Source organism: Equus caballus, chromosome 4 (assembly GCF_041296265.1).
Source record: "Equus caballus isolate H_3958 breed thoroughbred chromosome 4, TB-T2T, whole genome shotgun sequence".
Lineage (NCBI taxonomy): Eukaryota > Metazoa > Chordata > Mammalia > Perissodactyla > Equidae > Equus > Equus caballus.
Window position 1 is genome coordinate 54,841,265 of NC_091687.1, and position 26,698 is coordinate 54,867,962.

The 26,698-nt window shown below is 36.8% G+C and overlaps 1 protein-coding gene across 35 annotated transcripts in view; it reads left to right on the forward strand.

Moving 5' to 3' along the window:
• HDAC9 (histone deacetylase 9) overlaps window positions 1–26,698 on the forward strand; it is a 546,893-nt gene that overhangs the window by 339,823 nt on the left and 180,372 nt on the right. For 5 of the 35 annotated variants that reach the window (XM_070264629.1, XM_070264606.1, XM_070264644.1 and 2 more), the window contains one exon: window positions 24,161–24,257. The exons of 29 other annotated variants lie outside the window; for them this stretch is intronic. In XM_070264629.1, coding sequence (XP_070120730.1) covers window positions 24,200–24,257 — 58 coding nt within the window. In that variant the 5' untranslated portion in view covers window positions 24,161–24,199. Of the gene's footprint in view, window positions 1–24,160; window positions 24,258–26,698 lie in introns of those variants that run through there. One more of the 35 variants, XM_070264642.1, reaches the window with a different exon arrangement.

Below are 26,698 nucleotides of genomic sequence, written 5' to 3' on the forward strand. Positions count from 1 at the left end.
TTAGCCATGCAAATTTAAAGTATAAAGTTGCGGTTATTTTCTTGACTAGGAGAAATATTTATATTTGCAGTACTTAAGCTATATTTTATTATTCAGATGAAATATTGTAGCAAGAACTTTATTATTAATCACCATATATATAGAAAAAAGACTACCGTAAGTTTTATGAAATCCACAAATTCGATTGCTTGAAAATTTCCATTGACTCCCTTTGTTACATATTTCTACTACAATGTACATTTGGAAGAACACAACTGGAGCATGTCCAAAGGAGAGTAGTTGAATTGCAGAGGGTCCTGCAACCATGTCATAGAGAGAACTATGGAAGGATCTTGAGCTATTTATCCTGTGAAGAAGAAACAGCCGTAACTGTTATAAACTATTTCAAGAGCTCTCATGTGGAAAATAAGTTAAATTTATTCTGTGTAGCTACGTAAAGCAGAACTAAGACCAATGAGTTTGAAAAGGAAACAAATTTCACTTTTTAATCCTTACAGATATTTTCTGCTTATACAAATAATGTGTATTTATTGTACAAAATTTAAAAAAGTACTAAAATAAAGCAGTATCACTTTTGATCCCACCCCCAGAAATAGTTTGGTATATTTTCTTTCGAGATTTTGTATATGTACAGTTGTATTCAAATTATTTGAGTGTTTATTATTAGACTTCCAACAGTTACTGGATTGCATGGAGAAAAAAAGGAAGAATTTTCATGGCAAATTGATTATTTATAAAATTTACTTCCACTCAAATATTCCTACTTAAAATCACATTTTTTAAATTCACCCATTCAGTCAGTTTCCTTCTTGGTCAGTGTTCTGTTGATTTTTGGAGGCAATTTGGAAAAGACTGTTTTCAAAAATGTAACGCAGATATGGTGCAAAGTCAAATTATGTTTTTAGAAAAGATTCAAGATTTTATTAACTTCTGAGAGTGATGTTGGAAAACAATTTGAATAGCTCTTGAAATTCTGGTATGGCTTAATCTGTTGATAGTCCAATAAGAGGAACCCTACAAGATTTGTGGCATGGTAGATGCTTACAAAAAAAAAGTGAACAGCAGGAAGAATAATTTGTGTGTTAGAGGAGTAAGAAAACTCTTGGGAAAATTGATAAAGTCCTGGAATATCTTGGCAAAACTGAAGACTGTGTTATGGAACTCACCTTTTTTCCTTATGCAATTAAGCTCAAAAGAGTTTATGCTAAATCTGAGTGTGTGCATATCCCATGACTCAGCATTACACCTTTAGATGCATACCCAGTAGAAATGTATACACTAAGATGTGTTACCAAAAATACATGTACAGAATGTTTCTAACAGTCTTATTCTAACAGCCACAAAGTGGAAACAAACCAATGTTCCTCAAAATTAGAATGGATAAATTGTGATATATTCATATAATGGAACGTCATATAGCAATGAAAATAAATGAACTCTTATTACATACAATACTGTGGATGAACCTCACAAATATAATGTTGAAAGAAAGAAGCGACATTCAAAAGTGACTAGTATCTGATTTAATTTTTACACAGTTAAAAAACAGGCAAACCCAACCTATGGTGTTAGAAGTCCAGCTATTAGTTACTTAGGGGGTTAGCAACAGAGGGGCATGATGAGGGCTGCGTTCAGGGCGGTTGTCAAAATGTTTTGTTTCTTCATTGGGTTTCTTAGATGTGTTTACTTTGTGTTAATTCTCTGAGATCTACACCTATGGTTTGCTCACTTTTTTGTATGTTTGTAGCATTAGAATAAAAGAATTTATGTAAAAAAAATCTTCACTGCCGCCTTCAAAAACACCACTTAGTTCACTCTTTCCATTATAAGAACGAGCTCAGAGTTGTAAGTATAACTAGATTTTACTAAACATATATTTAAAATCAACTTATTTTTATATTTTGTTTAATTTTGAGAAGAAGTCCTCTCCCCTTTACCCTCACCTCCATAGTTTATTATGAAATTTAAGTTCACTAATGGCCTCTGATTTCAGATAATGAAAAGTTCCAATTTATGCCTCCAATATATCCAGTATCTTACTTGTTAAATCTGTTTCACCTGTCATCCTGTTGTTGACATTTTCCATGACATTAAATATTTTCAATTGGAAAATTTCATTGATTGGGAGTACCAAAATGTATTTACCATTTCCTTATTTTGAGGAATTTTAGTTATTTCCAATTGAATTAATACTTATTTCATTTGTTAATATCTTTGTTTAAAAGTATCTGAAAAGAGTGTGCTCCTTTTGTTGGAAACATTCAAGCTGAGGCTAGTGGCCTCAGCATATCAAAGTAAGGAGAATCAGACTGACACTCCAGTATCTGACAAATATTAGGCTTTTCAAAAATGTCTGTGGAATGATTAATGTTTTTGGAAGCCCTTCCAACTCTGACTGCCTATGATATGTGAGCGAGCAAAGTCAAAAAGAGTATTGTGAAATGTTCACTAACTGAAGCTAATTGGTGGTGTATGGTGGTGCCTGATTCTAATTATTGCATCCACGTCTTTGATTCCTGATTCAACTCCAGTTGCTTGGATATTTATTCATCAACTTTGCCATTGTTTTAAAGATAGAAGATTGGCACCATTAATATCGCTGGGAGCCGTTGCTTTTGGCAAACGGTAGATAAGATGTCTCCAAAAATGGCTTCATTTCGGTGGCAAAAGAATGTTTAACAGAGTTTGTACACTTGATTTTTATTCTCCATCGCTCTTGCACAATGCTAGTTATAGAGTAGACACTTTTAGTAACCTTCCATGTATGACTCAAGTATTTTGTAAAAGTAACCTATGATTCTATCATTATTACCATTTTTCACTTAGCCGTGTGTAAATAAGTTTGATTATGACTTTAAGAAGTAAATGCTTTCTTAATCCAAGTGTGCTTCTCTTGTGTCTTACTGAACACTGAGCTCTGACTTTGAATTCTACTTTCATTAGTTCTTAATATTTATTCCATAACTAATATTATTATTTAATACCAAATTTTTATTCTGTGTTTATTTTCTTTATGTTTTTAAGAAGAGGCAAAGCTTCGAAGATTATATTCTGATTGGTCCATTTCTCAGTTAGAAGAAAAGAAGGGTTTTGATTATATATCTCTTACATTTAGCCTTAGAGTGCAATGCAACAAGACATACAAAATGAAGGAGAAAGTATCAAGAAGGGGAAAGAAAGGAGAGGTTAAATGTAATATGTGTTTCTGTGTGGATCTATGATAATAAATCTGTGTGTGTTTGTGAATATATACTTACAGATAGATAGATAGATATGCATAAATAATCCAAGCTGACCAGGAGTACAAATTGCACACATCTGACATGTGGACTTCCACCAACTTCCCAGACACAATGCGTCTTATCTTTCCATATTATTTGTAGCCACTGATTTATCTGGATATGGAAGTACTTCTTGGAAAAAACATGTTTTCCATTCAGCCCTATTGGTGTATTTGGTGCAGTGTGTGACGTGGGGTGATGTAGAGAACAGAAGGCAAATTTTAGGAAAGACTTTGTGGCCCCTAGGAAATAATTTATCCAAAGGAAGAGGTCTGGCCAATGACCTGGACTCAGGGGGGAATCTTGATATGGTGGGACTTGTGGATTTGGGACCAGCATGGTGATTTCACCTGAATCTGCCCCAATCCAATGGTCCTTATGGTAGCTGCATATCCCAGGGTGTTAAGGTCTGTGTGGAACCTAAAAGAGATGTTGTACAAAAGTATTATGTCTCAAGTAACTTTGCTGTGGGATCCATGTAAAGTATGGAGTCAGTATCTGCTGTATCAATCAGCAGCCTTGAGATGATAGTCAGGGTGGTGTGGGGGGCTATGGAGCAGGTCATGAAGTTATAGGACAAAGGCCAGCAGTGGAGTCAGGAGTGGTGTCGCCAGGACATCAAGCGGTGACCTGAGTCCTGGGCTGAGCCGTGGTAGGAACATAAGCACTGAGCATCATACAGTGATCTTTCAAGAGCAGGAATAAGCTGAAATGAGCACTAAGAATATGGCCTGAGTATAAAGTAGAAGTGGCAGCAGGAACATTGGCCAGGACAGACTTGTAAGAACACATATGGTACTCTTAGAGAACAACCAGAAATATCAGAAGTGAATCTCAGAAGCTGAGGCCTGTGAGATAGAGTTGGGGCTAACAAACCAGAGTTTGGGCCTGATTTGTCAAGGGAACTTTGTGTGAAATCACAGGTGGGTAGGCCTGTCTTTTAGACACAGAGGGAGAGCATGTGAGTAGCCAGGAGACTTATAAGCTGCATCAGTATATAATATAAATTTGGACATACATATTATAAACTTGGACACTGTATCAGGAAAGGTCAATGAAGAGTTATCCTTGTTTTTCAATGCAAGTTAAGCACGATTTTACTTTTTTCTCATCATTGTGGTACTTTTTGCAAATAAGTTATAAAGTACGTGAATAAATTTATATCTTCTAATTAGAATTTTCCTTAGGAATGTCTTGACTCATGAGGTCAGGGTAAAAATTGCTTTTTATATGTCTGTTGTTTCAAAAGACTGGAATTTGCAGTTTATCTTTTTACTGATTCAAGATAGTCGCCTTCTTATTTCTTATGCATTTCTCACACTGGATTATTTCTAATAGTATTAACTTGTTTCTAGTTGTATTAATGATAAATGCACTAAGGTCAACATCAGCAGTGAAATAAAAGGAAATGCATGCTAATTCTGGAGCTAAAATCCATTTGGTTAAACATGTCAAGAGCATACCTAATAGAGTGCTGTTAGCACACGATGGTCTAAGACATAAAAAGGTAAATATTTTTCTCCTTGAGTGTCAAATCCACAGAATCTGGTAGCAGCTGCGTGGAGTCCTGTGTTAAGAAAGAAACTGAGGCTTGGTGGAAAGGAATTGGTAGTGCTTATCCGGGTGCTAAACTAGTGGCTGGGAGGTTTTGGAGGCACAAGTGCCACATATTTCCCAATCCTGGCCTCAAAGCTTTCCTTAACTAATTAATGTAACTGGTTCACTGTCTGTAACTATGTAGAAAAATTACTTATTCTGTGTTTTATTTTCCATGTTTTTTCTGCCTATATTTTAGGTAAATGTCAGTTATTGATGCAGCTATCAGGGACTAAATTATCAAAATTTATGAATAAAACCTAGTTCAAACAATACACTTGCCCAAGCAACCTACAGATGAAGGCCAGAGTCCATTTAGACTTGCCTACGGACAAAAGGGAGGGAACTCCTAAGCCTTGACTACGGGGGAATTGTTCCTTTTCAATTCAATTGCGGGAATGTTTATTTAGCAAGTACCAAGATAGTCTCAGAATTAGATTATGCACTGAGAGCCTCATAATCTAATGTGAAAACAGACATATTATTCAGAAACTGTAATTGCGTAAATTAATAGTTATAGAATTACTAAGATTTTCTGAAGTGTTAATTATGGAATTATTAAAAGCTAGTTTAGATATGGCAAAAAAGATCTAAGACTTGTGTGATTTATTTATTAGTCTTCTGAAAATGCTGGAGATTTAAAAAATCAGAGATTTTTTATTTTTGAGCTCAAAATCTTTAAATTAATTATTTGATGAACTACGGTTCTCCCTGGTCAATGGAATTAACCTTCTAATTTTAAGTGGATCACTACAATTTTGAGACTAAAGCTTTAGGAAATTTTATAAAGCAATATTTTATATTTGGACAATGTTTTACAATTTGCAAATTGTTGTGTTTTCAGATACTTTGCTTTGTAATATAAATAGGTCAAGTATTGCCTCCACTTTCCATTTTAGGCAACTGTGTCTCAGAAAGTTTAAATTAGTTATTCAAGTTCTCAAAGCCAGTAGAGATGGAAGTCAAATCCAAGTATTTGGGCTTTTACTCCCAAATCCTTTTTTTTATGTTACATTAAGTCCAACATAATATATTCTTGAAAATAGTTTAAAAATATAAATCACTATAAGGCAAATAAAATTTTATTCATTTACTTGTTACTCAGTTGAGAACCTGTGGATAGCAGGAAACATCCTTTATTAATTTCCTAATTAAGCAGAATTGTCTTCTACCTTATTATGCAGCTCTCATTTTCAGCATTTATCCTAAAAAAAGTGACATTTGATAATTAATTAATTATACAAGTTTTATTTAATACTTCTGTTGATCTCATTGCCAGGTTAAATTTAATCATTTTTCTGTAACTGGATAAGGCAGGATGTTATAAATTAATTTCCATTGTGGATCTTGGTTCTTGCTGACAGCAAATATTCAAAATAAAAGTTATTTTTAATCTGAAAATGGAGGAGGATGGCATTAGAGTTTTCTTCCTTCTTAACTGATTTCTGGTTAGTTGTCGCTGAGCACACAGATCAAACATAATTCAGGGCTGTTGTCTTTTCTTTTTCTTTTTCTTTTTCTTCTTTTAAGGCTGTTTCATTCAAAGCCCAATACTTGGATAATAAAATGGAGTCAGGGACATGGAAGTGAGTATAGGAAAACGACCAGATCTCTTTCTATTTCTTGTAAGAAACTTAATATTCTGTAGCTCAAGTATAGTCATGTAAATAAAATAAAGATAACACCTCCTTTTTCATTTTAAGTTGAAGATATTTAAAATTGCTGTTTGTGTTTTTTTTTTTTTTTTTTTTTTTTTGAGGAATATTAGCCTTGAGCTAACATCTGCTGCTAATCCTCCTCTTTTTGCTGAGGAAGACTGGCCCTGAGCTCACATCCGTGCCCATCTTCCTCTGCTTTATATGTGGGATGCCTCCCACAGCATGGCTTGACAAGAGGTGCCATGTCTGCACCCGGGATCTGAACTGGCGAACTCTGGGCCACCGCAGTAGAAGATGCGCACTTAACTACTGCGCCACCGGGCCGGCTCCTAGTTGTTTTTTTTAAATGTTAAGTCTAACTTAATGAATCCTGTAAAACTTGAACTAGAAGTATTTATGGCTGTGATATTCTTGGTCCCTTTTACCATTTAGTGTGAAATTTTAACCAGGACATAGATTTCATTACACAACAAAAAATCCTGTGCCATTAAAGGATGTAAATGAAATGAAAACAAATGGGAGAATTTTGGATTGGTGTTCCTTCTCTATAAACTCAGAAGGAAAAAATTTGAAAAGGAAGATCTGCCAGCCAGGTCAGTGCTTTGGTAATAATCAGAATAAAAAAAAAACATGTTATAAATAAGTGTTTTCATTTATTCATTTTCCAAAGGATGGATCCAAGCACAGAATCTATTGCAGACCCAGAAGAGAGTGCAAGAAGAATGAGTCAGGATGGGGATATAGCCAGCCATCTAATTACCCAAATAGGTTCACAGCACAGTTGGGTCACAAATCATGTTTCTAAACTTAGGAGATGAATCTCTACCATAAGTTATTGAAAAGCACTCTGTGATGCTCTACTCTCCATTTCCCACAAATTAGATTACTGAGAGCTATAAAGCACCTTTAGAAAGTATTTTCCTTGCTGTTTTAAAATTTTCCTCTATCATCAATTAGTGTCAACTTTGAAAACATCAGCTATAACCAGAAAACATGAAACCAGGATAAAATGAAGAAGCAAGGAAATTATTTCTAAAAGAAGCAGAAGCAGATTTTTTACCTGCTAGGGAGATTTAACTTATTAATGAAATATTTGTGGGTTTCTATATCCCAAACTTTCTTGGGATTGAAATATAATAACATATTACACAAATATAGTCTCCACATTTCATTTCCATGTTGATATCTGTTGTGAAATAAGCATAGTTGAACTACAATAAGTTTTGTGAAGGTAATTTTTTTTTTTTAGAGATTGGCACCTGAGCTAACAACTTTTACCGATCTTTTTTTTTTCCCCTGCTTTTTCTCCCCAAATCCCTCCAGTACATAGTTGTATATTTTAGTTGTGGGTCCTTCTAGTTGTGGCATGTGGGACACCGCCTCGGCATGGCCTGACAAGTGGTGCCATGTCCGCACCCAGGATCCGAACTGGCAAAACCCTGGGCCGCCGAAGTGGAGCGTGGGAACTTAACCATTTGGCCACGGGGCCAGCCCCTGTGAAGATAATTTTATTCTATAACATAAATTAACCCACTTGCATTATCAGACCATGTTACGCTTTTGAGCTCATATATATTCACCCCTTTATTTATAAGATTTGTGCATCTGAAAAGGAGTTGGTAGAAGATATTAGAAAATAAGGTTATGAATGACACTATGCTTTAAGACAATTTGGCTGCTCTGCTTAGCTTCTGATTTTCTCTATGCCTTCTCTCTTTCTGTGTCTATAAAATGAGAATAACACTCCCTTTTCTCTACTTTAAATGAGATGATCAAAAAGCTGAGACCTGTCAAAATTGTTTTTCAGATTCTGAATTGAATATAGAGCAATGTGCCATTTAAGGACTCTTTGATTGCAAGTTTAAAAATATCCAACTCAAACTGGCTGAAGTTAAAAGGATATTTATTGGCTCACGTAACTGAAAGCCCTGGTGGTAGAATCAGCTTCAGGTATAGCTATTTTCAGGAGTCACAAAATGCTTTTCTCCATCCTCGGTTTTGCTACCTATGGTGTTGCTTCATAGTCATGTTATAGCAAGTTGGCAGTTCAGCTCAAGTGCCTCCACTTTCTGAAATCTTAAATTAGTAGGAAAAATAAGATTCCTTTTTCCAGAATTCCTTGCAGATGCTCCTTGAGTCTCAAACGTTCTGATTAGTTCACATGTCCATTTTTCAACCGAACTCTTTTTCTTTTCTTTTCTTTCTTTCCTTTTTCTTTGTGAGGAAGATTGGCCCTGAGCTAACATCTGTTACCAATCCTCCAATCTTTTTGCTTGAGGAAGACTGTCACTGATCTAATATCTGTGCCAATATTCCTCTACTTTATTTGGGATGCCACCACAGTATGGCTTGATGAGTGGTGCTAGGTCTGCACCCGGGATCTGAACCTGTGAACTCCCAGCTGCTGAAGCGGAGCACTCGAATTTAACCACTAACTTAACCACTAGCCACCAGGCCAGCGCCGTCAACTTAACCCTTTACTAACGAGCAAGAAGAGAATATAGTTTTTTCAGATCCCAGAAGCTATGTATACATTTTTGCTCCCATTTTTCCTATAGTATTTTGAGTGAAGTGCTTAATGTTCATCCCACCAATTTCTGTTTCCTTACTCTTTTAATTTAAGATAAAATAGAAAGAGTTGTCATTAAATGAAAGGGAAAGAGCTTTTCAGAGAGTATATGAGTTAAGGAATAAAATTTATGAGACATGATGAAGATATTTACTTTTTAAATTTTAATTTAACTTTTTAAATTAATTGCAAAATATGATTTTAAAAAGAATAATCCCATTGTTCTTAGGCTTTTAATTAAGTGTATTTTTATGGTTAGTTACTGCCTGCCTTTGTGTGGGTGACCCATCATATTTACAAACTGGTTGATTTTTTCATGTGAGCCTTAATAGTCTCATAACTGTATGTTATAAAAATTTGCTCCAATTAATTTTCTTTCATACCAACTGGATTTGACATCCTTGTTAAGGCATTAGTGAGTTTTAAAAAAATACTGAGTTTACAAAGAGCTCCATTTTGTTGATTGGTCAAAAGTATTGTTAAACTGGCTTCACTGTGTGGGAACTCACAGATTTTCAGATGATAAGAATTTTTTTTTTTTTTAAGATTTTATTTTTTCCTTTTTCTCCCCAAAGCCCCCCGGTACATAGTTGTATATTTCTCGTTGTGGGTTCTTCTAGTTGTGGTATGTGGGACGCTGCCTCAGCGTGGTTTGATGAGCAGTGCCATGTCTGTGCCCAGGATTCGAACCAACGAAACACTGGGACGCCTGCAGCGGAGCGGGAGAACTTAACCACTCGGCCACAGGGCCAGCCCCTCAGATGATAAGAATTTTTAAATTGATTCTTCTTTGCTGCTCGATAGGTCTTATTCTGCCATTGGAAGAAATCCTGCCTACGTAGCTTAGCAGCACACACGTACGTACACACATGCATATACTGACACTGAGGGTTGGGTTTTATAAAAACGTTAGGGCTGAATCACATTTGTTGTGTTGTGACATTTGCTGCCTCACCATCAAAAAGTAGGTGCAGTTGTGCTGACAACTCCTTGGCATTTTGCCCCAGGGAAGTGTTACATTGTCAAAAGAAGGAGCCACCCTGTCAGTGCCAGTGTGCCGGTAATTAAAATATGGACATTTGACCATTATTTGCAGGAACAAATGATCAGAAGAATATATTGAAGTGAAAACTTTAACTAGGCAGAGTCATCTCTAATGAGCAAGAGGAGAGCTCTTTTAGGCTTGGTAACTTAGATGAGCATATGTGAAATGTGGCTAATGTTTCTGGAAGAAAATGGTTACTAGGAAACTATGAAAAGCCCCCTGATTATGTGACCTCCAAGCTATGCCAATAAATATAGAATTCAGATCACTTTGTGCTAAAACCAGTACTAACTAACCCACTAATATTCTTAATATCTTTATGGTTTGTTTCCAGAGCAAGTAAGATTTATTGTTGTTTTAAAGATTGGATACCAATTTGCAGAGTGGATTTACTTAAAAGTTCATAGCCAGTGCTATTGATTGAATTTGGTTTCCTGTCCCGTCTTCTAAATCATGGCTAAAAGTAGCAAAAGAATATCTTGATATAAAAATAAGTGTTTGTTCTTTAGTTGGCTAAGACTTTGAATTAATATATGTTAAGCCTTTGACCTCTACCCAAAGCAGTAACCGAAAGAGAACTAAAGATGTTGGCTCTTATTTGCCACTGTCATGGGGAGCTCTTTCCTTGTTAAACTTGACTTTCCTACCCCAGCAGACCTCACTCATTTAAAAAATTGAACTCATAATTAAAAATCTTCCCACAAAGAAAATTCCAGGCTTTACCAGTAACCAGTACCAAAAATTTAAGGAAGAAAGTATAGAATTATTCCAGGAAATAGAGATCTAGCTCCTCCCGGGCAGAATAAGGCCAGTCCACAGCAAAGAAAAATCTATTTAAAAATTCTTATCACCTGAATATCTGTGAGTTCAAACAGAGTGAAGCTAGTTTAACAATACTTTTGACCAATCAATAAAATAGAGTTCTATATAAACTTAACATTTTTTAAAATTCCTACTGTAGGTACTATTCTCTGGCTGCTGTAGTTTCTTCCCAGATATATCCAGACCTCACCCTGTTTCTTTGATTTCTTTGGAGTTGAACTGAATATGAGTGGGTGACTTTCTTTCCCAGGCTATTGGTCAAAACTGTGGTTAGCCCCAACTTTGGCCCAGACGTGCCTGACCCAGTTCTACCATGGGCGACCAACCAAGGAATTGCTGTTGGGAGCTGGCATGAGTCAGAGAAGCAGGGTTACCGGCTGGGCAAAACTCTCAGGTCGGTTAGGAGTGTCTTTGGGTCTTTTCACCTCTCCCTACTCTTTTTATTTATTTATTTATTTATTTGCCTCTTACTTCAGGCCCCTAGATTCCTTCTTTTCCTTAGCCCCAAGTGCCTGAAATCTGTTACTTCCTACTGTTTTAACATATAAGTCAAATAGAGGTTAAAATGCTAAGAATTAACTCTCTTCCTCTCAGATGATTTTAAATAGATACTGTAGTGAGGTAAGAATTGAGTAGGAAAGCAGAAAGTTATATTAAAATAGTAAGAGTGAAAGAAATTTTCTAAGAAAATGATGAACCAATAAATAAAATTGCCTTTTGGTAGTATACATGCTCAGATGGATTATTTTTCCAGTTTTTTTGCGGGGGCTGTTTTCTGGAGAGGCAATCTTTTTAACAGGTAAGATAAGCTTCATTTTACTGACTATAATTGACTAATGGTAACCATAGAAAATGGCCCTTGGCCTCCAATTTTTGCTCCCTTGCCAGTGAATCAGCCTGCCCAGGGTGATGATTTAATTTTTATGGTGTTCAAATTACAAATTAACGTTTGCAAATGTTGATTTGGAGGATTGTGCTGAAGCCTAATAGACTTCTCTGAGGATGGTGTGCCCCCTTGGGCTACGTCATATAACTTCCTTATTAAAGAGAAAGGAAATAGCCTTTTAGTTTTCTTACAGTATATCTTCAAGTCCTCATATTTGAGAAAGGCATCCAATCTACCCTACAGAATCATCAAACCTTATAGATTTTCCTGTATCAGACTATTTCAGATCTTCAGTTTGCACACTGCTTATGGATGAAGTTGACTTAAAATGATTGAGAAGTTCAACTGTTTGCTTGTGATAATCGCATTTGTTCATGAGCACAGTGTATAATTCTAGCCTGTCACCATATAGATGATACTTCATTGTTGTACTTACACTTGTGCTTTTAGTTTAACTTTTGTGGAATTATAAAGAGGAAGCAAAGCTTTTGACAGTGGCCAGGCTTGGTTTCAGTGCAGAATAAACAATTAGTTTTCATTGATATAAAATTTTGTGGAATTATGGTATGTAGCAGCTGCATTTGGGGGCAAAATTCATAGATTTCTTTTTTTTTTTTTAAAGTTTTCTTATTTTTTCCTTTTTCTCCCCAAAGCTCCCTGGTACATAGTTGTATATTCTTAGTTGTGGATCCTTCTAGTTGTGGCATGTGGGACACCGCCTCAGCATGGCCTGATGAGTGGTGCCATGTCCGCGCTCAGGATTCGAACCGACAAAGCACTGTGCCACCTGCAGTGGAGCGCGCGAACTTAACCACTCGGCCACCAGGCCGGCCCCAATAGCTTTCTATATTTTATGGTTTCGACTTCATTCTATGGTATCAAGAGTGGATTTTCCTGAACCTTAATAGAAAATATTTAGAAAGACTACTATGTTTTTCTGTAAGGTAGATTGAGCAGAAAAATTATAAAAACAACCTAATGCTCTACTATGACTAATATTTGCAACCCCACCTGTTTAATAGACTCTGGAAAATAGACAGTAGTTTCTAGACAAGACTAAAAAAGCCAAAAAAGAGAAAATTAAATTAGTGGCTCTCTTTCTGTGGGGAACCCTATTAACTGTGGAGAAGAATAACAAAGTCAGACAAATAAAGACTAGCAAAACATCTCATGTGTGTGTGTTAGCATGTGTGTAGACGTACATATACACATATACTTCTCTCAGACATACATGGACTTTGCAGTCAGAAAAAATTTGGAGTCCTAAGTATTTGGTTAAATGCTAGAAACTAATACCAGATTGATTTCTAGATTGAAAATTAACTCTTTTTGACCCAGGTTAATCCTATTAGAAAATTCACGAAACTTAAAAATCTGCGATGCAATGGTCAATTAGATGTTGCTAATTTTAGATAAGTTTAAGTGATGAAAAAGAGGACTTTTAATGAAAATGTTTTTTCTAAAATTGAAGGATTTTAAAATATTTTGCGAACAATTAAAAAAAGACCAAAAAGCTCAAAAAGTTTTGGTTAAATCCAGTATTGCCTAAAATGTTTACAAAGTTGTAACCTAATAATATACACTTGTGCATGATTTTGTTAGCAGCAGTATTATGCTACCTGCTATCTGATTGTCAGATTCCTATTTTTTTTATTAAATAAAAGTAGCACTTAAATTGGTACTAGGCAAACAACTGCTTTTCCTATCAACTTAGTTTTTCCTGGCACATTTGAACTGGACCGGTCCCTTTGTTAAGAGTTACGTTGCCTCCTTATATCTCCAGAGTAGCAGCTGAAGAGAGATCCCCCAGTTATTTTTAAGATGTTTCACTACAGTACTGTTAGAAGATGTTTTTTATAAACTTTTAGAGGAAATATATTTTCTTGTTTGATTTTTGTTCCCCAGTCAATGAAAACCAAATCTTCTGAGATTTGTTTTGTTTTATTTGGGGGAGCTTATCAGTACTGTCTAACCATTGGCTTAAGTGGAATTTAAGCAGTTTTAGCAAGAGCAGTCTTTTAGGGGAAAAAATGGCTCCCTTCACCCATTTATTGCTTATAAAGTGCGGATGAGGGCTTGTGAAGGGTTTATGGAACTGTGGTTTGGATGAATGTGACTTTTTGTTTGTAGAAGAAAAAGTAATAAATTTTGAATAAATTTAATTATTTGATTAAAAAGATTATGACACTAAAAATTTATTTGATATGACTTTAGTCAATTTTATATGATGATGGTGATGATAGTAGTTCACAATAAGGGATGCTTATTATGTGCCAGGCTTGTGCTAAACGTCTTACGTAGACTATCTCATTTATTCCTCCCAAGTGTTGTATTAAGATGAGAAAACTGAGGCCTGGAGAAGTTGAATAATGTACTCATGGTCACTATATTCACTATATTAGCAAGTGGTTATGTTTGACTAAGTACTTCTTATTCCTATTTAATACTATCTATCTCCTATTATTGAATCAGAAACCTCGGAGTTTGAAACTTCTAGTGTTAACATTTAAAAAATAATGGACTGGAAATTATAAATCTGTCATATAAAGATATATCTTAACCTTTCAAGTAATGATGTTATAACAATTCTATTTCCACAGTCACCCCAGTGTTTTAATCTCTGATAAAAGGATTATTTGTTACAGCCTCTTATCCTCTTGCTTGTATCTAGGCTTCCTGTTCTCATCCACTCTTTATATATAACTGAATAATAATATTGCTGTCATACCAGGTTCTCACTATTACTCTGTTATAAGAAATGCTATTAAAAGTCAGGACTTTTTTTGTTTTTTACTTTTTTTTTAATGAGGTAAAACCCACATACAGAAAAACGCTCAATGAACGTATTATAAGTATTACACCTAGATGAAGAAATAGAATAATGCCAGCACTTTATAATGTAGCATTAGATCTAAATCAGGTCCTCTCCCAATCCCTATTCCAACCCTCCTTCCCATAAGTGACCTTACTTTGATTTCTATTGTCATTTCATTTTGCCTGTTTTTATAGTACAAATAAATGAAGTTATGTGGTATGTATTGTTTTGTGACTGGACTTTTCACTCAAAGTTAAGTTTGCAAGATTCATCCATAGTGTTGTTTATAGCTTTAGTTTGTTAATTTTCTTTGCTGTATAGTATCCACTCCGTGACCCTATCAGAATTTTTTTTACCCGTTTTACCTTTGATGGGTATTTAGATTATCTCCAGTTTTGACTAATTATGAAGAATGCTGTTATAGAATGTTCTTATTCATGTACCTTGGGGCATGAATTTTTCCCCCTATGAATTGCCATGGCATAGCATATGAGTATATTGAAATTTAATACAGTCATGCACCACCTAACTTGTCAGTCAACGACAGACCATATATATGATAGTGCTCCCATAAGATTATAATGGAGCAGAAAAATTCTTATCACCTAGTGACATCATAGCTGTCAGAATGTCATAGCGCAATGCATTACTAATATGTTTGTGGTGATGCTGAAACAAACCTACTGCACTGCCAGTCACATAAAAGTATAGCATATACAATTGTGTAGAGTACATAATACTAAATAATAATAATAAACGACTGTTACTGGTTTATATATTTACCAGTATACTTTTTATTATTATTTTAGAGTGTACTCTTTCTATAAAAAAATTTCTACTGTAAAGCAGTATGCCGTGTTACACTGGCAGCAGCCGTGTATATGTCATGTTTACTACGTCTCTTCATTGCATCATTTTCTCTGTGCTTGATTTAATCTCATGTTTTGTTCATCATGGCCCCAAAGTGTACAAAATCCACTGCTAATGTTGCCAGTAAGAGGCCACATCAAGTGATTGACCTGGAAATGAAAATACAAGTGATTAAGGGCTATGAAAATGGAAAACCTGTGATGGTTTTTGCTAGCCAGGCACGTGCCATTCCACCATAGCTACAATCTTGAAGAACAAGAACAAAGTGATGGAAGCTGTTAAAGGATCTGCTTCATTGAAGGCAATAAGACTCACAAAAATTCTAGAAGAATGACATGGAGAAACTTCTAATGACCTGGATTGAAGACCAGACACAGAAGCATATCCCTCTCAGCACCATGACAATCATGGCCAAAGCAAAAAGGCTGTTTGTGACGTTGAAAGAAATGGCTGGATCTGACTATGATGTTGAATTTACTGCTAGCTCTGGGTGGCCTAAATGATTCAAGGATCATTTGTTATGTAATGTGAAAGTGAGTGGTGAGTCTGGGAGTGCTGATCTGAAAGCATTTGAAGAATTTTTGTAAACTCTAGATAAGTGATTTTGTAGGAAAATAATTTGCCAGAGCAAATATTCAGTATGGATGGAACCTCCCTATTCTGGAAATGGATGCCTGAAAGGACTTTCATCCATAAGCAGGCCGAGGAATGCCAGGTTTCAAGGCTTTTAAGGACAGGATAACAGTTTTACTTGGGGCAATGTTACAGGCTACAAATTGAAACCCTTTGTGATCGGGCACAGTGAGAACCCCAGGGCCTTCGAGCATATCAATAAGCACATACTGCCAGTGTACTACATAAGCAGTAAGAAGTCGTGGATGACCCAGGTCCTCTTCTAAGATGCCCTCCTGAATTGCTATGCCAGCAAAATGAAGTACTGTTTGGAAAATAGCATACCTTTCAAGATTTTGTTTATTGTGATAATGCTCCCAGACATCCTCCTTTTATTGGTGATCTTCATTCCAATATCAAAGTGGTCTTTTTCCCTCCAAACACCACCTCTTTGATCCAACTAATGGATCAAGGAGTGATAGCAGCTTTTAAGGCCTACTACCTGAGGAGGACCTTTGCCCAGGCTATTGCTACAACTGAGGAAAACACTGAGAAGACATTAGTGCAATTCTGAAAGGATTACAACAGCTATGGCTGCGTCAAGACCTTACTTGGGCTTGGGGTGATGTCACCAAGAAATGTATGAATGGCATCTGGAAGAAGACACTCAAGAGGTTCATCCATGCCTTCAAAGGATTTGCCACGGATGAGGGGGTTGCAAAAATCAACAAGGCTGTGGTTGAGATAGCAAACAGCTTTAACCTGGGTGTGGATAAGGATGACATTGAGCAGCTCTGAGAGATGGTTCCTTAGGAATTGACTAATGAGGAACTGGAACTGGAACAGGAACGCATAGCCGAAGAAGAGGCAAGAGAAAAGGAAACTGCAGGAGAAGGAAAAGAAGAACCCCCAAGAAAATTCACAATGAAATGTTTAGTAGAAGCTTTTTCAGACATCAGCAAGCTCCTTAAAAAGTTTGGAAATGTGGAAAGGCTTTCATTAATAGAGGGGAATATTCGTGGTATATTATCTGTTTACAAGCAAATCGATAATGAAAAAAAGAAACAAACCAAGGAAACCTCCATGGACATATTTCTGAAAAGAGTGACATCTCCTCAAGAAGAGCCTCAGGGAGGTCCTTCAGGAGGTGTTCCAGAAGAAAGCATTGTTATCATGGGCAATGGCAGCTCCATGTATGTTATTGCGCTGAAGACTTTCTAGTGGGACAAGATGTGGAGGTAGAAGACGGTGATATTGATGATTCTGACCCTTTGTAGGCCCAGGCTAACATGTGTGTTTGTGTCTTAGTTTTCCACAAAAAAGTTTAAAAATTAAAAAAATGAAATGAAAAATTTTAAAAATAAAAAAGGCTTGGGGACCGGCCCCGTGGCCGAGTAGTTAAGTTCGTGCGCTCCGCTTAGGCAGCCCAGGGTTTCACTAGTTCGGATCCTGGGTGTGGACATGGCACTGCTCGTTAGGCCACATTGAGGCGGCATCCCACATGCCACAACTAGAAGGACCCACAACTAAAATATACAACTATGTACTTGGGGGATTTGGGGAGAAAAAGCAGAAAAAAAAAAAAAAGAAGATTGTCAACAGTTGTTAGCTCAGGTGCCAATCTTACAGAAAAATAAATAAATAAATAAGGCTTATAGAATAAGGATATAAAGAAAATATTTTTGTACACCTGTACAGTGTGTTTGTGTTTTAAGTGAAGTGTTACTTCGAAAGAGTTTGAAAAAATTTAAAGGATATAAAATAAAAAAGTTACAGTAAACTGAGGTTAATATAGTATTGAAGAAAGAAAAATATTTTTTATGAATTTAGTGTAGCCTAAATGTACAGTGTTTATAAAGTCCACAGTGGTGAACAGTAACATCCTAGGCCTTTTCATTCACCCACTTACTCACTGACTCACCCAGAGCAACTTCCAGTCCTGCAAGCTCCATTCATGATAAATGTCCTATACAGGTGTACCATTTTTTATCTTTTATACTGTAGTTTTACTGTACATTTCTATGCTTACCATTGTCTTACAATTGTGTACAGTAAAAGGTTGTACAGATTTGTAGTCTAGGAGCAACAGACTATACCATAGAGCCGGGGTGTGCGGGAGGTATACCACCTCGGCTTGTGTGAGTGCACTCTGTGATGTTCGCACAAAACCCAAATCACGTAACGTTACATTTCTCAGAATGTATTCCTGTTAAGCAGCACATGCCTGTACTCACTATCAAACAGTTTTCCAAAGTGATTGTATCAATTTACAGTCCTATTAGCACTCAGTAAGAGTACTGATGGCTCCACTTCTTTGTCAATACTTGGTGTCACCAGTCTGTGTAATTTTAGCCATGCCAGTAGGTAGATAGTTTTGCTTTTAATTAGAGTTTCCCTGAAGATTCCTATTACTAGTAAAGAAAGAAATTGAACCTGTCCTTTCTATTTATGTCTGGATTTTACTTCTTATATTTGTGTAGGATTTTTTCCTCTATGTTTATGAATGAAGCTAGTTTATAATTTTCCTGTTTTGGAATCCTCTTGTTAGATTTGGTATCAGCCTATATTTGCATAATGAGTTGGTCAGTGTTCCCTCAATTTTTTATTTCTGGAAGAATTTAGTGTTATTTCTTCCTTAATTTTTTGGTACCATTTACTGGTGAAGCCTGGAATTTTCTTTGAGGGAAGATTTTTAATTGTGGGTTCAGTTTTTTTAATGGTTGTATGACTATTTAGATTTTCCTAGTTATTCATGTATCAGTTTTGTGTTTTGCTTTTCTAGGAATTTGTCCATTTTATTTAGCTTTTCCATTTTTCTTTTTTTAACGGAAATTTTCTTGTAATATGTTTGAAGTATTTAGCTATGCCTTATTTATTTTCCCGTTTTATTCTTTGTGTTACAATCCAACACTACTTTACTTATTTTATTGTGCTTGGTTTATTTTTCATTTCCTCTGAATCTCCGGACTATTGTATAGGTGAAAAGTAGAAAATACAGAAATAAATTTAAAACACAAGCCAATCTCTGTGTTGTCAGACTGTACATCTTTAGCAGGATGAGATCATTGTAACCTTGGGTATCTGTCTCATTTCATACTCTCATTTGTGCTTCTTAGTCATCCCGCCATTACTTTAAGTTTTATAATCACCTACTCTCTATATTGATTCAGACCCAAACATAATTATAGTGGCCCTGGGGTTTTTCCACAGATGGCCACCAGGTTTTTATTACTTCCAGTTTTACTTCATTGGCCAGTGTGACTAAATCGAAACCTATGAGAAATGTGTGTGTGTATATATATATATTTGTATTTTTGGCATTTGGCTATGTGTTGACAGAGAAATAGTGTTAGCTTATTTATAATATTCTGCCACTTTAATTTTGGAGAAGAGCCGTACATTTTCATGTTCAAATTTGGGAACTTCTCACTATTATTCACCATCAAGTACAGATCTCATAAATCAAAGAGCAGTTTTAAATGTCATATTTGTATATGCTATTTCTGGGAAACACTAGATATAGTGTTATTTTGGGAAACTGTGGGTTGACCTTGCAAAACTCACATTAACAGGGAAAAAAGCACATTTTAAATGGTGACACATCTAACAGGGAGCTTAAAAGAGCAAGAGAAAGTGTGTAGGTGTTCACTAGTAACAACCTAATGGTACCACATTGTATTTCATGAATGGGAGCAATTCACAAAGTTCCCACAAACAGGACCTCATGCAAGAACATAACTGTCTAGGAGCTTTCTTTATCATTCATTCTATCAAGTCCCTACTAAGTACCAGCCAGGATCCTGGTTGCTGTGAAAATAAAAATGAGTGAGTTATAATCCCTTCCTACATTAGACTGTAAACAGTTACATTAAACTGTGTAACTCAGTTTAATGGGGAGAGCTCAGCTCTTACGGGTATATCAGTCATACTATTTATTTTAGAACTAATGAATTGTAGGTAAGGTGAACTTTGAGAATAAAATCATTTCGCCTAGATATGTGTCTTCTTGCATTTAATAAACCAATTGCAAACAGAACTCTAAGTGAATATGTCAGAAACTTAATAGAGGTGATCTTCATGTGTTACGAATTAGTAGTGATTTTATAAATGTTCCATGGTTTCTAAAACAAGTATATATTTTGTTAAATTTGAGAAATGAAAAAACAAAAAGTCAGTTATTTTAAGCTATTGTAATTTGCAAGGATAATCTTTATGTTTCCTTGGATTTACTTTCATAGTGCTTAGCCAGTTACGGAAATTTCTGTTTCTTAGTATTAAATTTAAATTATTTTTTTGAAAATCATTAAAATGTAGAGGTAGAAGAAGCTTTCACTACAGACGTTGGATAGCCTGCATGAGAATCTCTTAAGGCAGGGGTTGACAAACTTTCTCTGTGCAGGGCCAGATAGTAAATATTTCCACTTTGCCGACTGTATAGTCTCTGTTACAACTATTCAGCTCTGCTTTTTAGCAGGAAAACAACCATAGACAATATGTAAACAAATAGATGTGGCTGTATTCCAGTAATACTTTACTTAGAAAAACAGGCAGAGGGTTAGATTTGCTATAGTTTGCCTAACCCCTGACATTCGAGATAAGCTCTTGGAATCTGCATGTTTATGTAGTTGCTAATATTATTATTGTTTATTATTTACGCTTAAGTTTGAGAACTTCCAATTCCTTGACTACTGAGACAGCTGAGGCAGGAGTTTATCTCTATAGTATCCCTGAGTATCCCTAGCTTGGCTAGGTTGAAGTTTGTGGAGCATTTGCTTATCAGGTAGAACCTTTATTTCAAATAATGGACAGAGAAAATATGAAGGGAGAATTTCTGTTGAGTTAAAGTCTAACAATGGAAACTCTAAGAGAGCAAGGACCTTTTCTCCCCTGTTTACTGCTATATTTCCAGCATCTGAAAATAGAGTAGGTGCCTGGCCTAGAGTAGGTGTTTCGGGAAACCTTTGCAGAATGGACCAAGGTCTTCCCTCTCAGTGTGCATTGGTGCCCTCCATCCAAGTGCCTGACAGTCTCTGTATGTGATATCCAGGCAGTTGAGTCCTGGCCACTGAGTTCCTGCTTTTTACACCATATCTTTTAGTTTTCATCCAACGCTCCATCTATTTTGAGTAATTTTGGGTTATGAATCCCGCCTTCAAGTCTGTCGTTGTTTCAACATTCGTGATTCCAAAGCAGGATGACATTTATAAGAATTGATAATTGTGTTAGCTAAAGACATTTTGGCTAGAATCAAGAGAAACCAATATGGCCAACATAAACACAAAAGGTATCATATTATGAAAATGAGTTAGGTGAGGTCTCAGCAACAGGGCTCCGTGGACCTTCTCTCTGGAATGCCACCCGACATAACTCAGCTCCCAACTTTTTCCCACCTCTGGGTCTTTACATATTCTGTGCTCTGTGCTAGTTTTAAATTCCTGGAGAGAGATTGAGATTGGCCCATCTAAGGTCAAGTGTGTGTTCTTTAGTTCAATTACTTGACCACTGGGTCAGGGGTACCATTATCTAACCACCCTTGTGGGGAGAAAATCAGAGACTATTACCAAAAGGATGTGGGAGTAGGATAAAGAGATGCTAGGAAGACTCACCTAGTTTAGACATGCTAATTTCGGTGCCTTTTTTAAAAAACCTGTAAATGGCTGTTTGGGCTCTGGTTTTCTAGAGCTTGTCCCTGTGTTTTAAATTCTGCTACTAACACAAACCAGGCTGCAGATCTCTAAGAGGTCCATGCCCATATTTCTCTCTATACTGCCGCTCTGCTGTGGATGGTGTTGTTCTGTAATTGCTAAGGACTTTCTCTAAACCTGAAGATTTGATTTGGAGCCGTGCTTTAGCTGCCTTTAGCTGCAGATTTGATTTTCAGTCCTGTTTTTGTTCTCAGATTATATTTATTTATAATATCTACCCCTGCCTACTTCCAAGAAAAGATTGTTACTGGCAGGTTTCAAATCAAATTCCACAGTAAGAAATGGCACAGATAATATTCAGACTGTTCCCTCTAATCTATTCACCTCTGATTCTGTCCCTGATTAGCTGCCTCCCAGACAGGCACTGCCCAGGGATGGTCTTGGACCTGTTCCGCAGTATGAGCGCTCTTTGAATGAAGTTCTTTCTTTCCCACTACATGGCCCCATCTCTCTCATACCCTAACTCTCAAATTCTCCCTTTATTCTGTTGATGTAATTGCGCAGATTGACAGGTTCTGACTGCTGTCTCCTCCAAAAGAATCTTCTTTACCTCTCCCCACTCCTTTCTGTGTTGCAGTTCCACTGGCCTACTTTCTGTCGCAAACACACAGAGTCTATTCCCTCTGCCTGGAATGTGCCTTTCCTGCATATTTACATGGCTGGCTCCTTCATGTTTTTCTGATCTCAGCTGGTCGTGTCACCTCCTCGGCGAAGATACCTTTTCTACCACTCTTTCTAAATGATTCATGCATCCTAACTCACTCTGTATCCCATTACCCTCTTTTTTTATTTTTTTTTTTGAGGACAATTAGCCCTGAGCTAACATCTGCTGCCAATCCTCCTCTTTTTGCTGAGGAAGACTGGCTCTGAGCTAATATCCCTGCCCATCTTGCTCTACTTTATATGTGCGACGCCTACCACTGCATGGCCTGCTAACCAGTGCCATGTCCACACCTGGGATCTGAACCAGCGAACCCCAGGGCACCAAGGCAGAATGTGCACTCTTAACTGCTGAGCCACTGGACTGGCCCCTCCCATTACCCTCTTTTATTTTAGTGTTGCACCGATCACTATATGGCATCCCACTTCTTTGTGTACTTGTTTACTGTTTGCTTCCCCCCACCCCCCCTCAGAATATAAGCTCCATGAAAGCTTGGATTTTGTCTCTGGTCTATCCCAGGTGTTTAGAAGAGTGCCTGGTATACTAGGTGCTCATGGAATGAAGTAAGGCCAATTTGCCATTTCCAAATCATCTTTGATGCACAACAATCCATATGCACAGCAAACCAGACAAGCTCACCTATATGGGGTATAGCAAAGTCAAGGAGAACAAAGTTAAGCATTCAGCACCTTTTGGGTCATGGGGAGCTGAGATTAATGGACTGGCTGAATCTCTGGTCCCAGAAACAAACACTCATGCAAAGAAAGATGCTGGGGATTTGCAGCAGCTTTTATACCTATGCTCCTGGTCACCCTTCTCATTATTTGTGCCAGCTTTGTGTTTGCAGAGCTCACCAGAGAATTTTGCCAGGCTGGGAAGAACTAACATGCGATAGTTGTGATGCAACCTTAGCGCAAGTTATATCTCTAACTCAGAATACTGATTTTTGGTTCATTCTTTTACAAGACCCAATCATTTCTATTTTCTGCTCAATTGACAGTATCTGTGTACCATCAGCCTCACAAGTCTCTACAGAACAGTATTTCTTTTCCACTCATATGTACACCCATAGCCCAATTGTACACGTGCATATACAATAGACCAGCAACTGCATTTCTAAAAAGTGTTTCCTAAGCCAAGCAATAGCATAAGCCACTAAAATGACCTCTGACCTTGTAAGGAGGAATTATTCTGGAAAATTTTGAGGTAAATGTAAAGACAAAAGATATTTTGAGGTTTCTTTAGCAACCTTGATTTTTTCCCCAATAGTTCTTCCTGGGCAGCATGCTTAATTATCCATAGCTTTTGTAATATATGATTGGTTTACTTCTCACTGACTAGAGCCTGTAATGTTTTCCTTAGAGCTTCATGCTGGTGGATCAGCCTGTTGGTGAAATTATTTTAAATGATCTTAAATTATTTGAGAAATCAAACTCTTTGACTTTTTGGGTAGAGACTAAGAGAGATCTTATGCTGTATTTGCTATATAATAAATAATATACAGTAAATAATGTGCAGTAAATAATAACTATGAGTTTATGGTGTTCCACACACATCACTTAAAATGCAGAAGTAAAACAACTAGATCTTAACTTTCCAGGCCCTCGTGCTTCTCAGCTTCTTATCCTGTGTTATTTTAGGCCTTCTAAGAAGACGTGGAGGAAGGGAATGGCATCCCAATGTTTGTCCGGAGAAGGCTATTTCTGTCTTTCTGCCCAACACTGATATTGAGCTTGGGTAATATCTCACAACTTTTTTGTGTATGCATGAGTGGAAATAGTCTATGGAAACTAAAGTAAATTAAGTTAGAAAAACAGCACTATAATGTGGTGCAGTGTTAAAAACTGGTGAATCTGCATATAAGGTGTGTGAAGTTCTTTGTATTATCCTTGCAAGCTTTCTGTAAGTTTTAAATAATCTAAATAATGTGTTGAACAAAATATCAGCAAGATTCATGGCAGTCAGAGTTGTGCTTTCCCCTCTCGGATATCCACCTGTTGCTGCCCCTGCAGCACCGGTCTTTCCCTGTGAGACTCTAGCCACGATAATCCCTAGGGAAGACTCTGCCAAGCTGATGAAATCAGAGACCCAGGGAAACGAAACTTGAAGAAATAAAGTTTGTATCTAATTTTTAAAATGCATCAAAATGATACTGAGGAAGTAACACTTTATAACAATGCAATTTTAATATATTCCTCTATTTGTATATGTTTTATCTTTGAACTACCATTTTTTCCTTTAGCAGAGTAAGGCAGATTCATTATCAAATTTTAATAAATTTTTATGTTCTCAAATAATTTAAAAGCAAGTTTGAAATAGATAAAGATTATTTTCCATGTTTATCTTGAGCTAAAATTCATATTCTCTAGTTTCAGGATATTGGAGAACTACTTCTTAATAAAGGCAACACTAGAAACCTGGAAGTCAGAGACACAAAAACAGTGAGATTTAAAATGATCCATAGCAAGAATCTGGAATACTCAGAAGAAGAAAAGTGAATGAAACTGCAACTAGGAGGAAGAGAGGATAGGAGAGAGGAGAGAGGAAGACAGGAGGGGAGGAGGAGAGAGAAAAGAAAGGGAGGAAGGGAGGAGGAGGAAGGATGGAAAGAAAAAAAGAAGAAAGAAGTAATGATAAAAAGCAAGAGAAATCTATAAAGACATGTTATGTGAATATTGCTGTTGTAACTTAGTGGGAAGCATATAATGTGATGAAAGACAATCAGATAAGTGTTAATAGAATTTTAAAATAATGTTCACCTTACAGTGGGAATTTGCCCTGTGGGTTTAGTGGAAGCTTAGGCTGCAAGTAAGCCAGGTGCAGTGTCAGGATCAGGTAGAGCCCTTTGTCCAGCGAAGCTTGGAACAATCCTGCTGTGGTTAATGGCCAGGCCTTGATCTTCCCCCTCAAGGAAGCTGCTGCCTTAGTAACAAATCTCTGAAAATGGACCAAGAGCCATTTCCTCTTCTGGCCACTGCCCCTGAACCCACACAAAGTGTCTTGTCACCAAATCTTCTGCTTCTTGAACTAGTGCAGAGCAGTTCTGTCTATGGAATGAGTGAGTTAAGTTCTCTGAGTCATACTTGTATGGAGATATGAGAGTTAACTTTACAGAGGGTACCAAGCTTCTTGGAAGCAAGGATCTGGATAAATATTTTTAGTTACCATTCCCTCTGTCCCTGGAGATATCTTGCCCTCTTTATCAGAATTTTTTTTTTATTATTTTCAGGAGAGGTTCATTCTGTAGCTCCAACAAGGCAAAGGTGGCAATTGGACATTAAATCAATGCGTTAGCTGTCAGCTTGGAGATGCGTTTTTTTCTAATTTTACTAACACTCTAGCCAGTCACCATGCCTCCCCAGTCCATGCAGCTGCATAATTATACATCAGATCTCCAAAATGAATTAGTTTATTTTTAAAACAGCTAATTGCCTTAGTGGAGTCATGTTTTACCAGAAGCACAAAAGGGCTTTGTTCATCGCAGGGAAATTTTCTTCTGGAATGAGTGTGTTAGGCTCTAGCTTCTGTGAATGTCAGTCATAAACAGCAAAATATCAGCAAAATCCACTAAGGTCATTAATATTCCAGAACATCCCATTGTGATTTCAGCGTCATTTACTCTGCATGTAGCTCTATGTGATCTTAAAATTAAAATGTCCTACTTAGGGATGTTCTATGATGCAATGATATGCAGTAGACCCCTTTATGTGTGTGTTTTCCATAGCACCATTTAGGTCTTGTCTCTTGAAACCTAACTATACATTTATAAGGCAGACCTCCCATTGCATCTTTGGTCCCCATTAGGATGATAGACCAATTCTTTGAAATCAAGAATTCTCTCTATTACAGTCCCAAATTTGAACTTCTTAATTTTGAGCTTCGAATGCTATTGTATTTAAATAGAAGAAGCAGGTATCATATTTAAATTATGACACCGCAGGGTTGATGTTTTCAGAAAACAGTGATTAAAGATTGTTTGCAGGGGCTGACCCTGTGGCACAGCAGTTAAGTTCGCATGTTGTGTTTCTGCAGCCTGGGGTTCACCAGCCCAGATCCTGGGTGCGGACATATGCAACGCTTGGCACGCCATGCTGTGGCAGGCATCCCACATATAAAATAGAGGAAGATGGGCATGGGTGTTAGCTCAGGGCCAGTCTTCCTCAGCAAAAAAGAGGAGG